Source organism: Xiphophorus hellerii, chromosome 2, assembly GCF_003331165.1.
Source record: "Xiphophorus hellerii strain 12219 chromosome 2, Xiphophorus_hellerii-4.1, whole genome shotgun sequence".
Classification (NCBI taxonomy): Eukaryota; Metazoa; Chordata; class Actinopteri; order Cyprinodontiformes; family Poeciliidae; genus Xiphophorus; species Xiphophorus hellerii.
In genome coordinates this window covers 32,702,138-32,723,642 of record NC_045673.1, presented here as the reverse complement: position 1 = coordinate 32,723,642, position 21,505 = coordinate 32,702,138, and the positions used below count along the sequence as shown (strand labels likewise).

At 42.9% G+C, this 21,505-nt stretch overlaps 1 protein-coding gene and 1 long non-coding RNA gene across 3 annotated transcripts in view; one reads left to right on the top strand and one right to left on the bottom strand.

The window, feature by feature from the left end:
• Window positions 1-797: 797 nt before the first annotated feature.
• LOC116709776 (uncharacterized) lies at window positions 798-1,202 on the top strand. Its single transcript, XR_004336960.1, has 2 exons — window positions 798-936; window positions 1,142-1,202. It is a non-coding gene; the product is annotated as an uncharacterized LOC116709776 (long non-coding RNA).
• Window positions 1,203-2,309: 1,107 nt separating this feature from the next.
• The window catches only part of wasla (WASP like actin nucleation promoting factor a), a 28,042-nt gene continuing 8,846 nt past the window's right edge, over window positions 2,310-21,505 (bottom strand). The window contains exons 5-11 of one of the 2 annotated variants that reach the window (XM_032548403.1): window positions 21,324-21,347; window positions 11,938-12,133; window positions 11,096-11,138; window positions 9,070-9,223; window positions 6,036-6,610; window positions 5,370-5,478; window positions 2,310-3,560 (exon numbers count right to left, since the gene is read on the bottom strand). In XM_032548403.1, the coding sequence (XP_032404294.1) occupies window positions 3,499-3,560; window positions 5,370-5,478; window positions 6,036-6,610; window positions 9,070-9,223; window positions 11,096-11,138; window positions 11,938-12,133; window positions 21,324-21,347 (1,163 nt within the window). In that variant the 3' untranslated portion in view covers window positions 2,310-3,498. The remainder of the gene's footprint in view (window positions 3,561-5,369; window positions 5,479-6,035; window positions 6,611-9,069; window positions 9,224-11,095; window positions 11,139-11,937; window positions 12,134-21,323; window positions 21,348-21,505) is intronic. The other variant, XM_032548410.1, reaches the window with a different exon arrangement.

Here is a 21,505-nt window from a genome sequence, read left to right as displayed (position 1 = left end):
GCGCCCCCTCTAGTGCAGCGCCCCTATGCGTTGCATACCCTGCATACCCACTTTTTGCGCCACTGGCTGCCAGCTCCTCCGTGATTTGAAAGTCTGCAGTTATCCCACGCAAGAAGATGAGCAGCTGGGCGGTGTCACGTACATCGCAGCTCATCCAAAGCCAGAGAAAAACAGTCAAAGTCGGCCGCTCTGTTCTTCAGCTGAAGCTCCAAGTTTCCAGCGATGGCCTCAACCCGCCTCGTTACAGAGCGTCTGGAGAGCGACACGTTCTCAAATGCGCCCTTCTTCTCCGGGCATATCTGCGCAACAGAGTCCAATGAGCAATAAACTTAATAAACTCTCCGTCAGAAAACGCCTTACTTTTTCTGGCGATTTTGTGAGCAATGACGAAACTTGTCCTGACGGCTGCATCTCTGGGGGTGTGAAGTTTGGTAAAAAGTCCTTGTTGGGTTTGAAGTTTTACCATCAACGCATCAGCCTTCCTCGCGCCTCTTCATCAGATTCCGATGTTTATCCTCGTGCTTCGTCGTGTAGCGGCGATTCAAATTATAATCTTTAAACACAGCAACCTGTGTACCACAAATTAAGCACACGGCTTTACCTTTCATTTCTGTAAAGAAATACGTGGCAGTCCATGTCTTGTTGAAAACGTCATCAACTTTGCTTTTTATAGCGTGAGCGGACATCTTGGGGGTAACCGGGCATCACTTGTAGCTGTGCACCTTTACTCACAGGTTAGGCACGGACATACGTCCATAAATAACACTTTTCAAAATAAAAGCAGCACAGTTGTATTGCACGTGTAACATAGTTAAAATGGTTCAGGTTAAATCCTGCTAAAATGCACCATCTGCTGGTAAAACGGGGTATTGCATTCACCCTAGAAAGAGCGGGGTATTATGGGTAATCCTCAGAGCCATGAGGATCACTGTCGAGGTAACGTGTCTCTGCGATGTGATAAAGAAATATTATTTATAAAATATGTTTATGGTTTTCGTTTTTGCATATTATTGAAATATGTTAATCCATGTTATGTTAGCTTTGCTATTATATTGTTTTTGTTGCGTTATAGAAATGTTTAGTTCGTGAGAAAGTGTGGCGGGAATCTCCCACACGTTAACATTCTGGCTCCTCCTTGCAGGAGTTTCTTTCATGCCAGAGACTGACTTTACCTCGGTGCCCATGTGTGAAATGCAGGTATGTTTTACTAAATCTCTGTAGCAGATGGCTAATATAAGGCAATTTTATATTAATAGTTTTATATAGATATGGTTAATGTTTTTGCATTGTTCCAAGATGCAGTTCGTATAAGCTAAAATATAAAAATGGCATCTAGTAAATTAAATGTCAGCATTTTATTTTATTTTTCAGAGCATTTTAATTAATTGTGTTACTTTCTTTAAAAAGGACACTCACTGGTTGTTCCTTTGATGTAAACCAAATCCACTATACGATCACTGTAATTTTCAATTATTTTATTTTGGTTACTGTATGATGGGTAATCCTCAGAGCCATGAGGATCACTGTCGAGGAGTTTCTTTCATGCCAGAGACTGACTTTACCTCGGTGCCCATGTGTGAAATGCAGGTATGAAATAAAGAAAACAACTGATGCCAGATTGAGCTCCTAGTCCTTCATTTCTGCACCAAGAAGCCACCAGATCCACGTAGGCCACACACGCACGACATACTGTAGATGTTTTAAAAAAAATTATTTTGTAATTTATGATTGGCCTCACGCGGGCCGGATGTGGCCCGCGGTCTGCCATATGATATGTAATCATGAACGCAAAATGCCGTGTTAAATAAACGCACTGAAAGAAATACCAGCTCAGGATAGACAGGTTGCTAGACAGACACTTTAGAAATCCCTTTGGGATTTTCCCTCGGGGAAATTGCAGTTCCCCTAACACAGCACCAATATTTAATGTTTTTTTTTTCTTTTGTAAGCATGCAATATAATGCACAACTGAATATATATTATTATTATTAATTTCAATTTTTATTTAAATAACTGAAAGTGATGTAAATAGCAAAAATAGAAGCATGTGAACCAAGAACCACGGAGGGAGTAGAATCAGTAACTTCACGGCCCTGGTAGGGTGATGGTACTGAGTACAGCTTCCAAGCAGTTCCAAGAAGAACCTTTTAGCATAAAAGGTAAAACATGTCTGGCATCAGGTAGTCTGGTTGTCTTCCACCTGAGCATTGAGGATGACCTGGGCTATGGAGAATCTGCACCAACACATGAAACCAAAACCTCTGAAAATAAGTTTTTAGAAAATTTAACAGAAAAACCATCAGACCAACTCACCTATGTAAATAACATTTATTCAGGTATACAATTTATTATTCTCACTGACCCCACCCGTCCCGGCCCCTCCCGACCTTTTTCACAGGCTTTATGTCAGTAACTTGGCTTCTTGATGCAGCATTAGGTCCCTGGAGGACAATAAGAACTTAAAGGACAGACAGAGAAACAAGTGTCGGTTACTTCTTCACACTGTTTCTCTGACAAACCATCACAGGCATCGCCAAAGCCACAAGCTGCTTGAAAATGCCACATTTGGTTCATCATTATTTGCTTTGTCTAGTATTTGCAAAAGGAGGGCATTTACAGTTGCATTGCATAAAAATCAGTTTCTTAAAAAAAAAAAGAGTAAATAACAAATATTTTTACTTGTTCCCTTTAAATGAAATGAAAACAGTATGATGATGGTGTAACTTCCTGACAGGATAATGGAATGTTGCAAAAGAAAAGAAAGTCCTGCTATATCAGCTATACATGCATGTGTGTCTGTAACTCAAACATTGTCTTGTTACATTAATGTCAGAGTATCCTACTGTCTATCCTACTGTATGTATGCTACTATTACAAACACACAAAACAAGAAACCAAACAAACTATTTTAGAAACTGTGCAAAACGAGACAAAAACAACAAAACCTTTTAATCATGTGAAAAATCTAAGTTAAAGATCTACACAAGGTTTGGTCATGGTCATGTCTTCAATAGGAGATGAAAAGACAGAAAATAAATAGAGGACAAATATGATAGGAAGTGTTAATTATGCATTTCAGAGCAATACACTCAAACATTTTCCTGCCAAATTGCTTGGAATATTGTCCATTTAAAGTTTCTGAAACAGGCAATGAAATGTAACAGAATGACTTCCCAGGAAGCTCCGCCCACCTCCAAGTCTTCCCTGCAGCGTTTCCTTCTGGAGCTCAGGTCCAGGCTGTGCTCTGAGCTAACGGTGCATTAAGTGCTTTCTACTGACGCAGGAGGAGGAGAGAAGCTTTTACCTCTACGGTGTGTGATGAACAGAACAGCTTCATTGATGAGGTATTGCACAGATTAACTGGAATTATCATTTTTTAAAAGCAAAAATAAATATACTGGAAACTCAAACAACATTTACATTACATGATGTAGTGGGGTTCTGGAAGAGTTTTAGTGTTAGTGGTAGGCTGGGAGAGGTGGGTGGGGGGCATCTTCACTAGTCATCCCACTCTTCATCATCCTCAAAGTCATCATCTTCGTCTTCATCCTCATCGTCATCTGAGAAAACAAACATGGAGGTTTAAAGAGCCAATCAGCAGCTGAGCCCTGGTCTGCTGTCCTGAAGGGAGGGGCTTCTTTCTGCCATATGAAAAAAACCCAAAACACACAAACTTGCGCAACACCTCGTCGAAACAATAATTAGGATTATTATTTCTATTAGGTCGTTCATTTGAACATGTCTTTTTTTGCCTTTGGTTGTTAGAAACGTTTTGGATCTAAGTGAACATGTTTGATTAGCAACGTCTTGGCCTCCTGGCACCGTTCAGTTTGTCACCTGAAGACGCTACTTCCTGATACTGACTGATCAATTGCAATCCTCTTATTGGGCACATCTGATCAATTAATCACATACAGGTGAATGTTTGAAAGTCTGATTTGTCTGAGCTCTTAAAGCAGTGGAAACACAGTTATCCTACCAGATGTAAACTTTACCAGCATAACTTAATTGTGTTATGGGCCAAAAATCTGAAGTATGAATTGTGTAGCCTGTAGGGGAATAATATTTTAGCATTACACCTGTCTACAGGTATTATGGTGTTAGGGTAATTAGAAATTCCAGATAAACAGGGCGGACAACAGGTCGGGTCTGTAGGGCAGATGGAAAACTAGGGTGTCAGCCCGACCTAAAACTATTCTTTCTCTATCTGATCTGGTTCCCCTGAGTCGGCCTTCTCAAACTGTCCGGAGTGAACAAGAAGCTCTATCTTGGACTCTACTCAAGGTCACTGATAAAACTTTTCACCACGTATCAGAGACAATGGCAGGGTCAGCTTACCACACACACATGCTGACATTCATTCTACATAGCTAGAAACACACAACCCTCAAACTCTCCGCCTTCGGAGACATGTAGACACTCCTGTGTCTACGTGTTGCTTTTCAATTCAGGGTTTGCAACCTCTCACCCTGTCCTTACTGTGGGGACAGAGTGACAGGATTTTTTTCACCTCCAACAAACATCATCTTATTGTTTTTCTGACCTAATGAAAAGGGCAGCGCCTCCACGGCTGCAGTCCAGGCACCTGTTTTCCTTTTCTTTGTTTATTGTCTTTGGATGGTTGTACTGAAATTAATTTCTGTTGTGCTTCTGTACAACAATCAAGCATTCCAATTCAAAAGTTGAAAATCAGCTCAGAATTCAGCAAAAGCTAATCGCAAATGCATTCACATCACAGCATGCTAAAGAAAATGCAAAACAAACCTTCCATTGTGCAGGAAGTCAAAAGCATAGTGACATAGTCAGCGTTTAGTTTTACTGCAAAAAACTTCTCGGCTGTTATTTTTCTGACATTCTTGCATCCACTCATGGTGCATTCACGGCAAACGCGTTTTGCTTGTTGGGCGAGTCCGGTTTACATTTAAATCCATGTGGAGGCCCCCGTTGAGGCGCGTGGAGGCCCCACTGAGGCTCCGTTGAGGCGCGTGGACGTCCTCGTTGAGGCGCTTGGAGGCCCCGTTGAGGCGCGTGGAGGTCCCCGTTGAGGCGAGTGGAGGCCCCGTTGAGGCTCCGTTGAGGCGCGTAGAGGCCCCGTTGAGGCGCGTTTGAAGCGTTCGTCGCATCCGACAAAGAGGCCGGCAACGAAAACAACGGCTAATACAATTTTTGTGCGTCTGACGCACCTCCACATAAACTTTACATTTAAACCAGATGCGCCAAACACATTTGGCGTGAACGCATCATCAGACTGCAGTGACATCACAATGGGAGGGGTTATGTGAAACAACCCCACACACCTCGCCTTCTTTGTCTGTTCACATGAAGTCATGGCTGTAGTGGCCAGAGAGCTTTGTGACGCAGAAACTCACCAGAGGAATGGATAGCTTTGCTCCTCTTTTGCATAACCTCCATTAGGGCCCCAACAATCCCTGCAGTTGGAGCCGGAGTTGGGGGGCCCGATTCTGGGAGATCTGATACCTAAAGGCACAAACACAACCATCACACAGCAGGCCTCACCATTTTTCATTCCTTAACAGAACAACAGTCTTGGTTTCGTAAAAAAAGTTTTGTTTTTTCCTCAACAATAAGAGGAAATACAATTTCTCAAAAGAGACTTCGCCACCTGGTGGATCACTGGCATAACATCATGGAGGACGTTCGCTCTAGAACCAAACGTCATCTCTAATATGCTGGAACTAGACAACTAGGAAATCACCTAACTCCCAAACTGAGCAGCCTGCCTGGAGGTCAACAGGCCAGAAACTCAAAGATCCAACCCAATTCCAGGTCAGTACACACATTGCCAACCCAACAGCGTTCTGACGTGGAAGTTGCTGGGTAGTCCTCTGGGAACAGGAAGTAGTTAAGACCTGGTAGCTGGTCAGCCTAGTTAACAGAACCTGGGGCAGAAGCTGCGTCCCCAGGTTCTTTCCCGGGAACCTGACTCGCCCCAGGTCCAGCTGAGCCCTGGGCAGCAGGGTGTTTACGGAGCGCCGGTCCTGCAGGAGAGAAGAGTTTGTAGAAGTGGTGCTCACAGTCTTGAGCTGGATCCCCTGTCGGATCTGGTCCAGCAGCGCGTCCCGGCCAGTGCTGGAGGCCGGAGCCCGCTGGTTCTGCTCCACCTTCTTCAGCTGGGCCCCCCCTCTGATCTGCTCCAGCAGTGCCGACTTCCCGCCTGGGCTGGGAGAGTCCCGACCACTGCTGACACCGTCCAACTCTGGGGGAGGGGGAGGACCTGGAGGTGGTGGTGGAGGGGGTGGAGGGGGTGCAGAGCTGGCAGGGGATGTTTGGGGAAGAACAGGTGGGGGAAGGGGGGCAGCTTGAGGGGCAATGGAAGATGATGGATGGGGAGGAGGGGGGGGAGGCTGCTGGTGATGATGGTGAGGAGGGGGAGGAGGCTGATGGCCCCCCCTAGAGGGGGGAGGAGGAGGAGGGGCACCAAGAGCTCCTGGTCTGGAGGGGGGAGGAGGAGGGGCTGAAATAGGAGCTCTGGATGGAGGAGGTGGAGGGGGGGCTCCTCTGCTCCCTCTGAATGGGGGGGGTGGGGCTGTGCTGTGTGGAGGGGGAGGGGGAGGAGGGCCGCCACTTCGAGATGGGGGAGGAGGCGGAGCTGCAGAGGGAGGAGAAACATCAACTGATGGCTCATTCTGCATCAACAAGATACTTCTAATCAATTTTTCATCGTTTATGTCGTTACTCTTCTGGATCAGCAAGTACATCACACCATGATCTTTAATTTTATGTAGGGATGGCTGAATACATTTACTGGCAATTTCTAATGCCAAATTTTATTTTCTTGTACATGTACAAAATGCCAGATTGTGTTCTAACACCAACAGATAAAAGTCAGTTTTTTGCAAAGGGAACAAAAATGTCACCTGTTAGCAGCAACTAATGAGCTCCATGCATGTAGTGGATGCTTCCTACATGTCAGATCTAAAGACCGAGTTCCACCCAAACCCAAGTTTGGGCCGGATCAGGTCAAAATGAAAAGGTTGAGGATCGGGTCAGTCTAAGGCTTCTGTGGCGCATTTTTAATATCCTACAATACATACAGCACACAGAAAACTAAACCAGAATACACCATATAAAGATGTGCGAATCTACTTATTCAAGTCTAAATGGAGGAGGTAGCTCACCTGGGGCCTCATGTATAAAGCATTGTACAGTACACACAAAAAATGTGCGGCGCCATATTTTACACAAAAATCGGCATGTATAAAAATTCACATGGGCGTGCCGTGGTGGCGTAGGGGTTAGCGCGACCCATGTTTGGAGGTCTTGAGTCCTTGACGCGGCCGTCGCGGGTTCAACTCCCGGACCCGACGATATTTGCCGCATGTCTTCCCCCCTTTCCTTCCCAGTTTCCTGTCAGCCTACTGTGATATAAGGGACACTAGAGCCCACAAAAAAAAACCCTGGAGGGGTAAAAAATAAATAAAAAGTTTGAAAGTTTGCGTAAATATACACAAGCTTTGACCTGCCGTGAAAATGTGCAGCAGCCATGCAAACTTTTTCTGTGGCCAATATCAAACTACAAAGTGTCAAAACTCACCTAAATACACTGAAATCTGACTACATTCAGTTATTTAGACCAAGAAGCATCGAATCCGATGTTTTTTCATGATTTTTATTGTTTCAACGTAAACGACAAAACAATAAATGTATCCTCAGGCAATAAGCTAACACACACACAAAACAAAGAAAATAAAAATAGAAGGATGTGAAAACCTCATTCGAATGTAAATAATACGTTGTGTATACAATCACATATTCAAGTAGCTGCGCAAAGATGAGTGGCATAAATATGGAGCGCTTTGGCTCTGATGGAGAACATCGCCAATGGAAGGATTCAGAGGGAGCATTTGTTGAGAGATCATGTTGACTGGTCATTCTGGATCTCTGAGCAAAACCTAAAGAAGGAGCCGTGCGGTACCGGTACCAGGACCAGTTCAAAAGCAGACATCCTTCAGTCGAGCCAGGTCCGCTTTGTGAATGCGGCTTTATGGACAGAAAGCATCGTTCTGTAAATGTACAACTTATGCACATGATTTCTTTAAACATCCACATTCCCCACTCAAAGGACTCTCTGACATGATGTCTGTCTTTAAATCCCGGCTGAACTCCAGACAGCCCGTTAGAACAGCAGAGCTCTTTATTTTTTTATTTGAAATTGTTTTCTTTAAAATGTATCATTTTTGTTTTTGTGAGGTGACCTTATGTGCCCTGAAAGCACCTTTTACATAAAATATATAATTATTATTATTATAAATACTTTTACTACAAGCAAGGACCGTTGCCATGGTTATTGCTTCACGGGTATTTATACTAATTTATATATGTATTTGTGGGTGGCGACAGGGCGGACCAGCAGCTGCACTTTTCTAAATTTGTCCATACGTCAAGTTTTAGTGTGAAAACTGCGCACTTTTTTATCCAAGAGGCCTCTGCTGAGCAAAGACAGAGAAGGTCCAGAAGTTAATTAGACTGTAACAAGTACAGCTGCCAACATGTTACAGCACTGAGCAGGACGTGCTACTATAAAACACCAATTCCATTTTGCAGTTCACACACTGATCTGTGCTATCTTTCCTATTTACTTTTTTGTCTCTTTCTTGGCAGCACTTCTTTCTATTAGCAGTCTTCCTCCATAGCTGCTAATAGCACTTAGCATTTGTCAGCAGCTCATTGACGAAGGTAAGAAGTAATCATCCAACCAGAACGCAGCGTGCTAAATAATAAAACATAATTTAACAAAGTCTCAAGCCAGATGACTTTCTTCAAGCAGCCCTCCCCTAACCCTAACCCTCCCCGTGATAAACTTTATGGCCACAACCCTCCACAGGGTCTGATCAGAGTTCTGACCACACCACTATGGAGCTAAATTAGTCTCAGAAAGATTTCTAATCTTTCACCACAAATCACCTGTGGGTTAGGGTTAACCCTTACCCTGATCTGTGCTTCTCGGTGAACAGGCACTGCTTACATGAACTGAATGACGAGTGACATTAACACACAGATGTACAAGCAGAACCAGAACCATGGGAGGAGGTGTGTGTCTGCTCTCACCCTGCCTCCTGAGCTCGTTCTTGACAGCCTCCACCCCCCCTTTCTTCTCAATGAAATCGTAGATGACCTTGGATGTCTCTCTGTCCTTCAGCTGAGCCTCGGAGATCCCACACATGTCAAACAGGTTCTTCAGCTCTGGGTCCAGGTTGTTTAGCTGCTCAAACAACAAAATTTGTTCAACTCTGAGCATTCAAGGTAACTCAAATTATGCTGACTGATAGAGATGGAAATCTTTCAGTGTCTAGTGGACCTTTTCACTTGTATGTCAACCAGAGCTGTGCACATATAGCTGGTGGAATCCATGTCAACAGATAGCTGTATCAACGCTTTTAGAAGATTTTTCACTCTCCGTGGTCCTGCCAAACTTCTCTGATCTGACAGGGGAACCAACTTTGAATGCAGAGAACTGAACATGAACTCCAAAGAGGCAGTGGTTGAATCCTATCTACGAAGCAAAAGATGCACATGGATTTTTAACCAGCCACATTTATCACACATGGGTGGTTCATGGGAAAGACTTATCGGTGTAGCCATATGCATTCTGGATGCTATGTTACTCCAAACAGGACACACTCATCTCCCACACGAGGTTTTGAGCACTCTCATGGCTGAAGTCATGGCGATCATGAATGCCAGACCTGAACTCTGAAGTGAACTCTGTGAACCTAGTGACCTAGGTTTTTAGGAGGATCAGGGTTGGTTTAAACCTTTTTTAGTACACATTAGAGTTCGATTGTGCATTCACACCTCCCCACACAAACCGGATTTCCTAGACAAACAAACTAGAGTTTGATTAAAGTGGACTAACAGGGCTGGTGTGAATGCACCCTAAAGATCACCTATCTTTAAAAAGTCTGACCTGCCGATTCCAATTTTGGCTGATACATATTTTGTTGTGTGAAAAGTTGCAAAGATGACTGTAGTTGACTGCAGACAGGCGTCTGCCTGTGACCCGGTGGTTGGGTTTGTCAGTCAGCCCTCATGACAGCACTAAAGGCTACAAAAGCTGATTTTCAGACCTTTGCAAAAGACAAGATCGATGGATAGATCAACTTCATATACAAGTGTCAGCTGATCACCAATCTCAAATTTATGAGTGCACTCCTAGTTTAATGTGACTGGTGCTGGTAGCATTCTGATCAGCCCATTTAGAGGAACAAGCATGCTGCTGGGTCTGAACCTTGAGCATGGGAAGCAAAGCTAAAACCCACCTGCTGCTGTGACAACAACTGCCAGGATACATGGAACTGTAGTCCACCTCCTGAAATCTAGATGGTGGAGGAGCTGCTACTCTGAGACTCTTGAGTCTCATCCGTCTTATATGAACCCGCGATGGGCAGAGTGGACCAAAACAAGTCCATCTGGTTGTTTTTAATAATTTTGTCAAGTTCCAGAAAAACTTTCAGCTTAGTCTGCTTTACTGGAGTCACACTCCCCTGACGACATCACTACAGCCCATAATGGATGCCTGCTCCAGGCTTCTCAATATAAATCTGGCTGGATACTGGAATCATTTAATAAAAAACATCCCAAGAAGATATTGATGATAGATTATGATTATTTTCCTCCCTCCTCTATTTTATTCCAGGATCATGACCTCCAGCTGAGAATTTGCATTTCAACCACTAACATCTACATCATGTGTGATTATTAAAGGCAGGAAGAGTTCATCCGACATGTCCAGGAAAATCCAGGATTTTATGATCAAATGTTGCATCCAGGCAGTCTTTTGTAACTGTTGGCAGCAGCAGCAGGTGATCAGTGAGTTCAATCCCAGCATCTAAACACAGAACTGCGCTCTCTACTCTGGAGAAACAGACTCGGCCATATTTGGCTTCTTTCTGTCAGAGCGGACAGAGAACTAGCTGAAGGCGAGGAGCGATGAGGTCAGCAGGCCTGCTGCTGCTGTCTGGAACATCCACAGTGTGCAGAAGAAGACGCTTGAGACAATGACGTGTCATTGTGTGATGGCATCATGCTGTCAGACAGGTCACTATTGTGCCGTTGTGGGAAGTGTGGTACTCACATCAAAGCCTGTATTTGGATCCCAGCCCACATGGCCGATGTGCCTGAGGAAGATGGAAGAGATATGTGGTGAGATCGCAGATGTGTTCACATGCAAATTCACATCAACTGCTTAGCATACACAACAAAGAGATCCCAATCTAACAGCTGGCAGACTGGGTGTCTGAAGGCTGCTCTGTGGAGACAGACACAACAGGACCCACAGCTTGTTCTGTCCCATCAGCACCATGACTGCCCTGGAGCAATCACACAACAGATCATTTATCTGGCATAAAGCAACAAGTTACTCAACAACATCCAGAAGATGTCAAGAAGTAGTGTTTGGTGTGCTTCTGGGACCTCAGCAAAACAATTATTTTTCTATTTTCTGTTGGCTGAGCTCTGTGACCTCCTGACCCTCATATGCAGTGTCTACATGAAGCTTTAACTATAGATGGGGTTATTGTCACCCACCTTAACATGTTCAAATCAGATCAATCAGGAGGTTGAGAGTCACTCAGTCATTGGACTCTTCAGGTGTTTTTCCAGCAGCAGGTCTGTTGAGAGCTGACAGCAGTCTAACAAGCTAACAGCTAATAGCTAACCCACCACCTGCTAGGCTGCTGGCCTAACCCAGAGCAGAGCAGGAAAAATAATCACTATGAACACTTCAAATAGTCCATAATGTAGGGAGTATTTATTCTATACAACTAATTTAAATTCTTGTGTTAATGTCAGGATATTTTACTGGAGGCTGTCCAACCATTAGATCCTCACACAAGGTTGGTTATAAAGCAGTCTCAGGTGTGCTACTGAAAATGTGCAGCAGAACCAATCTAGCTGGTGCCACAGAGCTGAACTCACTGGAAGTTGCTGGGCGTGCCGATGTCTGCCTTTGTCAGCTTCTTCTTCTTGCTCTTCTTGTCCCTGCGGACCAGGCCACTGTGGCTCAGCATGTTGTTGAGGTGATAAGGCTGATGGTGGCTGTGGGAGTTCTGGACTCTGATGTTGTTGATCTCTGGGTTCTTGATGTCCACGGTGGCCATGGGCAGAGCAGGACCTGACATGGTTAAAGAGATATTAATAAGTGGCATGGTTGTTATTTTTTTTTGCAAAATTTGAACTGAGTGACGCTAAAGCTATGACACTTGAGGAATTCTGGGGAGAGCATATTTACAGACAAAGATTGCATATATTTTTGCACAATTTTGGCTCAATAACCGCTCAACATGTCATTCTTTCAACAGAAGGCCTTTTGTGAGTGTATTCTCCAGTTAGCAATAAATCAAACACTAAATTAGTTGACAATTCTTTCTACAATTGATTCATTAAGATTAATCTGATTAATTGTGTCAGTCCTATTTTACATCTGTGGATAAAATAAAGTGTGCGATGGCAGGTTGATCAATTAATACATAGGAACAGTTCCAGTATTTTCAGAAAAGCAATACACTGTAAAATTATAAAATTTTAGCATTTTTATGACCATTTATCTCCATAGTTCATGACAGAGTTTAACTAAAGTGATCTAAAAGGTGTGAGGGCTGTTTGGGTTGTAGACAGGTAAAAGCCGATGCCTCCATGCTCTATTGGGTTTCTTTGAATAATGTACATAACTTAATACACTGATGGGTAACTAGGATCAACTGGAATGTATGAGTGATTGAGCTGAGACGACTTGTTGGTGAAGTGTCTTGAGATGACATTTGCTGTGATTTGATGCTAAGGAAATAAAATGAATTGAACAGAAATTTTAAAGATAAAAGGAACTAAAGAGCAAGACATTCAGGAGGAAACTGGGGTAGGAGGAGCACAAACCTTAGTATTGGTTCCTTTAAGTTGACTGGGCCAGAGTTTCCGCCAATGAATTGTAAGCATGGTGGGCCGCCATGCTTTACGTGCTCCATGAAAGGCTAAGTGACGGGTTTATAGTTTTTGTAGTTGATGCAATGAACAGGGAGTGTGCAAAAATCAGACCACTGATGTCACTGCGCGCTGGCGTGGTTCAGCCCATGGAGGAACTCTGGCCTCGCGACTAGCGCAGCACGCTCGTTTGTTTTTATTTTATTTTATTTTTTGCGGTGACTCAATGCATATCAAATGCTTTGTCTACTTAAAGTCAGGTAAAGTTGCTGTGCGGCCGTGCATATATCAGTATAACTCGTCCCATGAAGCCTGGCCAACCAAAACGGTTTCTGTGGCGTTTATTAAAAACACAAAATGGAAGAGCTACTAAAGTCACATAAATTAAATCTCCCGTTTGTCCCTCTACATCCAGCAGCAGAAATGTGCTATGCTGCGGGTCTAGCTCATCATGCAGGGCCGGTCCAAGGTTGTATGAGGCCTGGAGCAGAATTTGATTTAGGGGCCCCTCTTCCTGCAAAGAACATCAGCACCTCTAACAGCATTTCACTATGGATTTCGTGAAATCTGGGAGACAGGGCCTAGTTTAATTGACCGAGCAGTCAAATGGACCGGTTCTAAATGTGATCAGCATTCCATTGTGTTTTTAGATCTACTAACTGATTACTTAATTTGGATTTAACATTTAGGGAAGTGCAAAGAATTGATATTTATTTTAATTGCATTTTTTTTATTTGTTGTTTTTAAAGCTATAATTGTGGGTATTGACAGCAATGTCTTCCACTAACATATAATTACCTAGTAATATTTTACGTTTCCTGTCAACTTAATATCTTTTAATACAAAACCCCGGTGGACCACAGGGCTTAGCAAGTTTTCTGGTGGAAACCCTGCTGGGTTATTCAGTCAGTTGAAAGGCAGACTGGTATGATCCAGAGTATTAAAGTCTGACTGACTATCTCCACCATGACCTGTTCACCTCTGGACCATTAACGACCCTCAGGACCAGTTCTGTCCTGCAGATTTGATCCATCCCTCCAGTTACTGGAAAGCTGTTCACTCCTTCAATTCCTTATAATCTGAATAAATCACAGCAACATCTGACATAAACACTAATCCACTACTAATCCCAGCCCAAGCCCGCCTTACCTCCCCATTAATGATGGGGTTCTGCTCCTAGACTGAGAGGCTTTCTGCCATCTGCCATCTCCCGAGGCTCTGACACATCTACAGTCTGTCTGCCCACTGACTCGAGGGTTCATGGCAAAATTTATAACAAACTTGCATCTTTTACGTTACTACAGGACTTAATGTTTACCATGAACCAGAAGCATGGAGCATGTTCTGACCGCACCTACTGACTGGAAGGGTCTCCATTCATGGTGGGTCTTTGTTAGTTCAAACTGACTCAACATTAGACTAGCCCCAGTTTATGACCAAGCTGCAGATTTACATGAGGTAATATGTAAGGTAAATACATATTTAAGTATTACATATTTAAGTATTGCATACATAAATATGTAATACTTACATATTTATGTAAGTATTACCTCATGTAATACTTACATGAAGTAAATATTACCTCATGTAATCATAGACTTTTATAGTTAGATATTTGTCCTTGGATAGAAGCCCTTTTTGTTTTATGATTCTTGAAATCTATCACAGTATTGTAATCTAAATGTGGTAGTCTGAACTTTTGTTTGTTTTAAATCTGAATCCGGCTGGACTTAGTTGTACAGACATGAAAGGACTAGAAGGAAACTGGATGCTACAAACATGGACATAACTAAGGCTGCGTTCACACTGCGGCCCGAAATGACCCAATTCCGATTTATTGTCAAATTTGATTTTTTTGCTGTGCCCATTCACACTTCCAAATATGCAACCTGTGTGTGATCTCCAGTGTGAACTGCAAATTACCTGAAAGTGTCAGTAGAGGGTGCAATAATATCACACATAGAGAGCGTGCGCAGTGTTTGCAGAACTAAACATGGATGCTAACGGTGGAGCATAGCTTACGTTTTGAAGTTGTTGTCCAACTAGAGCCAGCATATTACCAACTTAATCCTGACACATCTACAGTGTGTCAGGATTATTGTTCGCCATTGTTATTACTGTTCTTCCTACTTGGGCGAATCAGGATGCAGAACATTTGTTGAGTATCAATGACATTCCGGTCAGATGAATGTAACCCGGACATTAGGCCACATTTGAATCGGACACTTAGCGGATATCCAATAGGCCTGGGTAGCATTCAAAAAGAATCCGACCTGTGTTGTTCAGACTGTCATGAGAAGATCAGATGCAGGTCACATTACGGCAAAAAAAAAAAAAAATCTGAATTGGGTAATTGAGTGTGTTGTGATACTCGGACCTCTTAGTATCTTATTTTCTGTTGTTTTACTACCCCCTAGTGGCAGGACTTAAGTTAAGTTTTGTTTTTGTTAAAATTCAGTCTGTCCAGCGTTTTTGACCTGCAATGTGGCAGAGTCTTAGAGAGGCAGCGTCTTAGAGACCCGGGGGATATTTTAATGGACTAATGGAGGAGTCAGGTGGAAAATTACCAGGTTTAGTCTATCTTGACACAGCCAAGGGGGGTTAACCCAATGGTGGAAAAGCTTCCCTATGCCTTACAAGAACGCTGGATTACACAGGGTTCTAAATACAAGGAAGAACATAATGTTCCCTTTCCACCCTTTTGCTACTTTGTAAGTTTCATATGTAGTCAAGCGAAAACCAGTAATGATCTGAGTTTTGTGTTCTTTACATGTAGTGCTATGACTCATGTAAAGTCAGAGAAACTGTCAAGATACAAAACAGTGTGGGTAAGAAAAACTGAAGTTGCAGTTGCACCTGTAGTCATCAACAGTGTATCAGAAAATAAACTAGAGGAGCCAGTTGAGTGGTGCCCAATACACAGTGAGCCACATCCCTTAGCAAAGTGTCATGGTCTTAGAATGAAGCACTTAGATGAGAGAAAAGTTTATCTAAAAGAAAACTCCATTTGTTTTCGTTGTTGCGCATCCACTAAGCACTTGGCCAAAGACTGTAAAGTTTCTGTGAAGTGTAAAGAATGCAACAGCGACAAGCACCTTACAGCTTTACATCCTGGTCCTGCTCCTTAGGTTACAGAAGTTGAAGCAACACAGCAAGAGTATGGCGGGGAGCAAGAAAACAGTCCCTCTCCGGAAGTCACTTCAAAATGTACAGCGATATGTGACACATCTCATGGACTCAAGATCCTGTTCAAAAATCTTATTGGTGAACGTGTATCCTATTAATGATCCCAACAAAGCCCAAAAAATGTATGTGGTCTTAGATGACCAAAGCAACTCATATCTTGCGAAGTCAGCCTTCTTTGACATGTTTGGCATTGATGCAGTCTCCTCCACTTATACACTGAGGATGTGTGGAGGAATAAAAGAGGCAACAGGAAGGAAAGCTCACAATTTTGTTGTCACGTCTCTGAATGGAAAGACTCATGTAGTTCTCCCACCTCTTTTAGAATGCAATACTATGCCAGATGATAGCTCAGAAATTCCTACACCTGACATTGTGCAACATTTCCCCCATCTATCTTCTAATGAAGGTGAAATACCTCAGATTAAGCCAGAAATGCCTATCCTTCTCTTATTGGGGAGAGATGTCCTAAGTGTCCACAAAGCACGCGAACAGTACAATGGTCCACGCAAAACACCTTATGCCCAGCGGCTAGATTTGGGCTGGGTCATCGTAGGTGAGGTGTGCCTTGGAGGGGCACACAAACAAACAAAGGTGAATGTCTACAAAACAAATGTGCTAAACAATGGCCGCACTTCTTTTCTTGAACCTTGTCCTGGCGCAATACACATAAAAGAGAAGTTCAGTGATCCCATTCAGCAAACTATGTGGAAATTCGTCCTCAAGTAATTTCCTTAGCAACAAAAGCAGAGGAAAAAGGGCTCGGATCCCACAGGTTTGCTTGCTTCTCAAGCTGGAAGTCTCTGGTTAGAGCAATCAAATCTCTCATTCATGTTGCTAAGTCCCTAAAGCTTCAAGCACATGTAAAGGTTGGCACAGCTGCAATCTTGCCAATACTGCAGAAATCTCACAAGCAAAAACAGCAATCATTTAGTCCGTTCAAACTGAGACTTACAAAGAGGAGTTTGAAAGTCTTAACAAAGGAACAGACATCCCCTGACGCAGTCCTCTTGGAAAACTCGATCCAAGAGGACTGCGGTGGGTTGTTAAAGGTCGGAGGACGCTTACAAGCAGCAGATCTTTCAGATGTGGAGAAACACCCTGTGATAATTCCAGGTAATTATCATGTTGCCGTTCTTTTAGTTCGATATTACCACAACCAAGTAGCTCATCAAGGCAGACAGTTCGCTGAAGGTGATCTGCGCTCAGCAGGATTATGGATTATTGGTGGCAAGAGACTAATTTCCAGCACACTTCACAAATGTGTAACCTGCAGGAGACTTGGAGGCCTCTTATAAGTGCAGAAAATGGCTAGTTTGTCCTCTGACAGACTTGCAGTTGACCCACCGTTCACTCATGTAGGCCTGGACGTCTTTGGGCCTTGGAATGTCAAGTCTCTTCGCACAAGAACAAATAACACTGACTGTAAAAGGTGGGCGGTAATGTTCACCTGTCTCAGTACCAGGGCTGTGCGTATAGAGGTCAGAGGCAATGTCAACTTGGAGTTTCATAAACGCCATAATGAACCTTAGTTCCTGTTTCAAATGATCCTGAAACACCTGAGGTTTTCTCACCCGCAATGCTTCCAACACAGAAAGCTGGTGCTGTTACAACACCACCTGGATACTTTGAACTCAAAGACCTTTACAATGACCAGTGGCGGCAAGTTCAGGGTCTTGCGGATTGCTTTTGGAAAAGATGGAGACAAGAATATCTTCATACACTCCAGACAAGGCAAAAGTGGAAGGGAGAAAGGCAAAATGTCAAACAGGGAGATGTTCTCTTGAAAGGCAATCAAGTAAAACGCAATGAGTGGCCTATTGGTATTGTGGTCAAGACCATTCCCAGTTTGGACAACAGAGTGAGAAAAGTTGAGGTTAACACTGTGAAACAAGGTACTGTTAAAACATATCTTAGGCCTGTTCATGATGTAATAGTACATCATGAACAGGCCTAAACAGTCTCTGTTTGTCCGAGACTGCCACAAATGTTTGAATAAGAGTGTGTTGTGATACTCAGAAGATTTCTTAGTATCTTATTTCGTGTTGTTTTACTACCCCCTTGTGTCAGGATTTAAATTAGGTTTTGTTTTCGTTAAAATCCAGTCTGTCAGTGTTTCAACCTTTGTTCAAGCCTGAAGTATCTTTGTCCGTAAGTAGTGTGTTATTGTACTCAAATGTTGTTTGACAAAAGTTTGTCTGCTATTTACGTTTTTGTGTAATCTTTAACCATGTTAAATGTGTCCAGTCTTCCTAGCACTACATGGTAAAATTCTGATTCAACTGATTTGTCGACCAGATGATTTCTGGGCGCCAATTCTCTTAATTTTGGGGGATCGTGGTTGACCGATACTTACATGTGAAGCTGATCTTATCTCCTAATCTTATTTTTGTCAGAAAACGTTTAAAAATCATCCTCTGTCCTCTTCTGCTCTATAGTAAGAGGTTTGACTGACAGACCGGCCCACCAGGTCAGGTCTGAACGTTTGCAGTTAACAATATTCACCTCACTGTTGCCAACTCAGTGACTTTCTTGCTATATTTAGCGACATTTCAGACAAAAAAATGTATATCAGCCAAAATCAAAATCGGCAGGTCAGACTTTTTAAAGATCGGTAACCAGGGATTGGCCAGAAAACTGCAATCAGTGCAGCTCTACACACATATTCATGACATTCTTTGAATAAATTAATTTCTTTTAAGCGTTACTCCAATAGCTAAAAATGTTATTTATACCAGGTGAGTCTTTCTCCCATGAGAAAGTAGACTGGTACCGGTACCGGACTGATTCTGAGCCTTCAAATGATTTTAACAGAAGTTTCTCATAACTTAGAAGTTGATGTAAAAATAATGTTTGTTTTAGCCACTAAATGATTTTGCTCAGCAGCAAGAAACAAATCCCAACTACAGCCTAGAGCAGCTCATCGATGTAGCAGCTATGTAGGCTGACAGAAAAACATTTTGCTAGACAATGTCAAACATTGACAAGTTTTAATTATTGTTATCAAACACCTCAGAGATATCCAGAGCCACCATGAGAATCAACTCATTCAAAGTTTAAACTCAGTTTCACACAAACACAAAGACCCTAGCATAAATGTTTGGCTGTTGAACTGGACAGGTCCAGGTCGCTATCAACCTAATTTTCTGTTAGCAGCTTTATAAATCTTTTACATTACATTACATTACCAAGACTCATTAAAACCAACCTGTATCTTGGCTTTTTTCTATTCTTCCTCTTTTCTCCCTCCCTGAAGGATAAGTCCTTTTTTGAGACGTTGTTTTGCTTACTTAACTTCTGACCGGAGCTTTGGTCATTTGGACGCTCTCTGCACGGCAGCTCGGTACTGGCGAAGCGTGTGGTGCCTACCGCGGCCGCCAGGGGCCCCCAAGAGCTTTTTTTTATTATTATTTTTATCAATAAAATAATAATTTCTCAAATATATATAATTGTAAAAATAAATTACTTCATAGTGAAATTATGTGTTTTTGATATTATAATGACATAGAAATTATTACTAAAAAAAAAGAATCAGCTCCACTGAGGGGGCCCTTGAGTGGCCTTAGGGTCCTAAGCGGCTGCTTAGTTTGCTTATGAAATTTGGTACGTAGTTAGATCCACCCAAATAAAAAAAGTCTCTTGGAGGTATGCCCTAAAATTTACAGGAAGAAAGTAATTTTGTGTCAAAGGGCAAATTTTGTCGTTTCCACACCTCAAATTTGAAAGGTCAAATTTTGGCCTAGACAGCATGTGTGGGCCACAGGGTGAATCAAGTAGGAGCTCTTCCAGAGGACTCTGGTGTCTAAGCTTAGTCCTATAGCTTCTAAAACAAAAAATATTAATATGCCTGAGATTGGATGACTCGTGTGTTTTCTTTTAACTCATGAATAGATGTGTAAACAAGCAATAGGTTCCAATGACAGATTACAGATTAGGCCTACAGTGAGTCACAGGGAGGCTTAAACAGAGCAGCAGCGACCATGTGCTGAACATATGGCACAGTTGGGTTCCTGCAAACCAGATAAACCTGCAGCGGGGAAGACTCAACTGGGTGCCTTCAGTCTTCAGCTCCTGTTATATCACTGCCAAGAGGCCTGATCTTAGGCAAAGTGGCTAAAGTGATCATATTGTTGCCATGGAGGCTTCCTGGACTCTTTCTCCAGTCTCCTTCTCTTTATTTAGGCTTTGGTTCTACATTTTTATTCTTCATTCAATAACCAGTAACATACCACTATGTGGCATGAGGAGCCGCGCAGTCCTTCCAGCCAACAGTCGACACCATGACAGCAGGTAAAACTCAATACAGGAAAATCTCTTCTGGTCCACTTCCTCATTAAACAACTAAATGGAAGGAGTGGGGCAAATTTTACAGCAAGAGCTCATAAAACCCAATTATTCAAGCCAACAGTTATTGACCAGTTCAGTCTGTTGTTTCATATGAAACCTAGTAAAACCAGCAGACAGGATGCATACTAGATCCAAACTGGACATGTTGTATTATCTTTTTAATATTTTTGTTTAGATTCTATAGCAGAACTAAAATAAAACAGATTTTATAAAAGCAATTGAATTAATTTACAGAAAGACCAGTGACTGCTTGGGTCTGTGAGTGGATCACAGGTTCCTGTTCTTCCACCTCTGGTCGCTCAACCCTGACCACGGGGGCTCAGTGGAGGTCACACACTGGTCCAAATAGTGTTTTAGGAGTGTGCCAGTGTCCTGGTACACTCCTAAATCCTGCCTTAGTCGATCTAAGCTAAGACAGGAACAATCCCAAGCAGCATCACCCAGAGAGACATCTCCTACTGTCCAACGTGGCTCGTCCTGCAGATCTTCACTTTGCCTTCGCTGCTTTTCTTGGACTAAACCTAAGGCTTTGCTATCTCCCTCACACTCCTATTGAGTAAGCTCTGACCTGAAGGCAACACGGATCTGAGGTCAACTCATCTGGACAGAAGCTCCCAGAGCTAGTTTGACATTCTGGCACAGGGGCGCATGTTAATACAGAGTGTCGTTCAGTCAGACTGATGAAGAGCTAGAGCAGGAAACGCTGCTCACAGGGAAACATTTGGCTGTGACTGTACATGCAAATCAGCTTGCTCTGTAGAGCTGCAGAGCTACAGCAGCGTCACAATAACTGCTTCAATGCTTCACACTGGAGACAGAATGAAATATTACAATATACTGAGAGGAGTTTAACATACCATTTCTCAGGTCGCCTCTTTTCTCTGCAAGAGACAAACCATCAGTCATGTTACTCAGCAGTCAGCAGACAGGCTGGGGCAGTCTGACTGGGGGTGAAGGGATTATTATTATTTTAGGAGGAATGAAGGCTTGCTGAGGGTTAGAGGAGATGTTAGAAAGAGGAGCTGCAGCAGAGAAGATC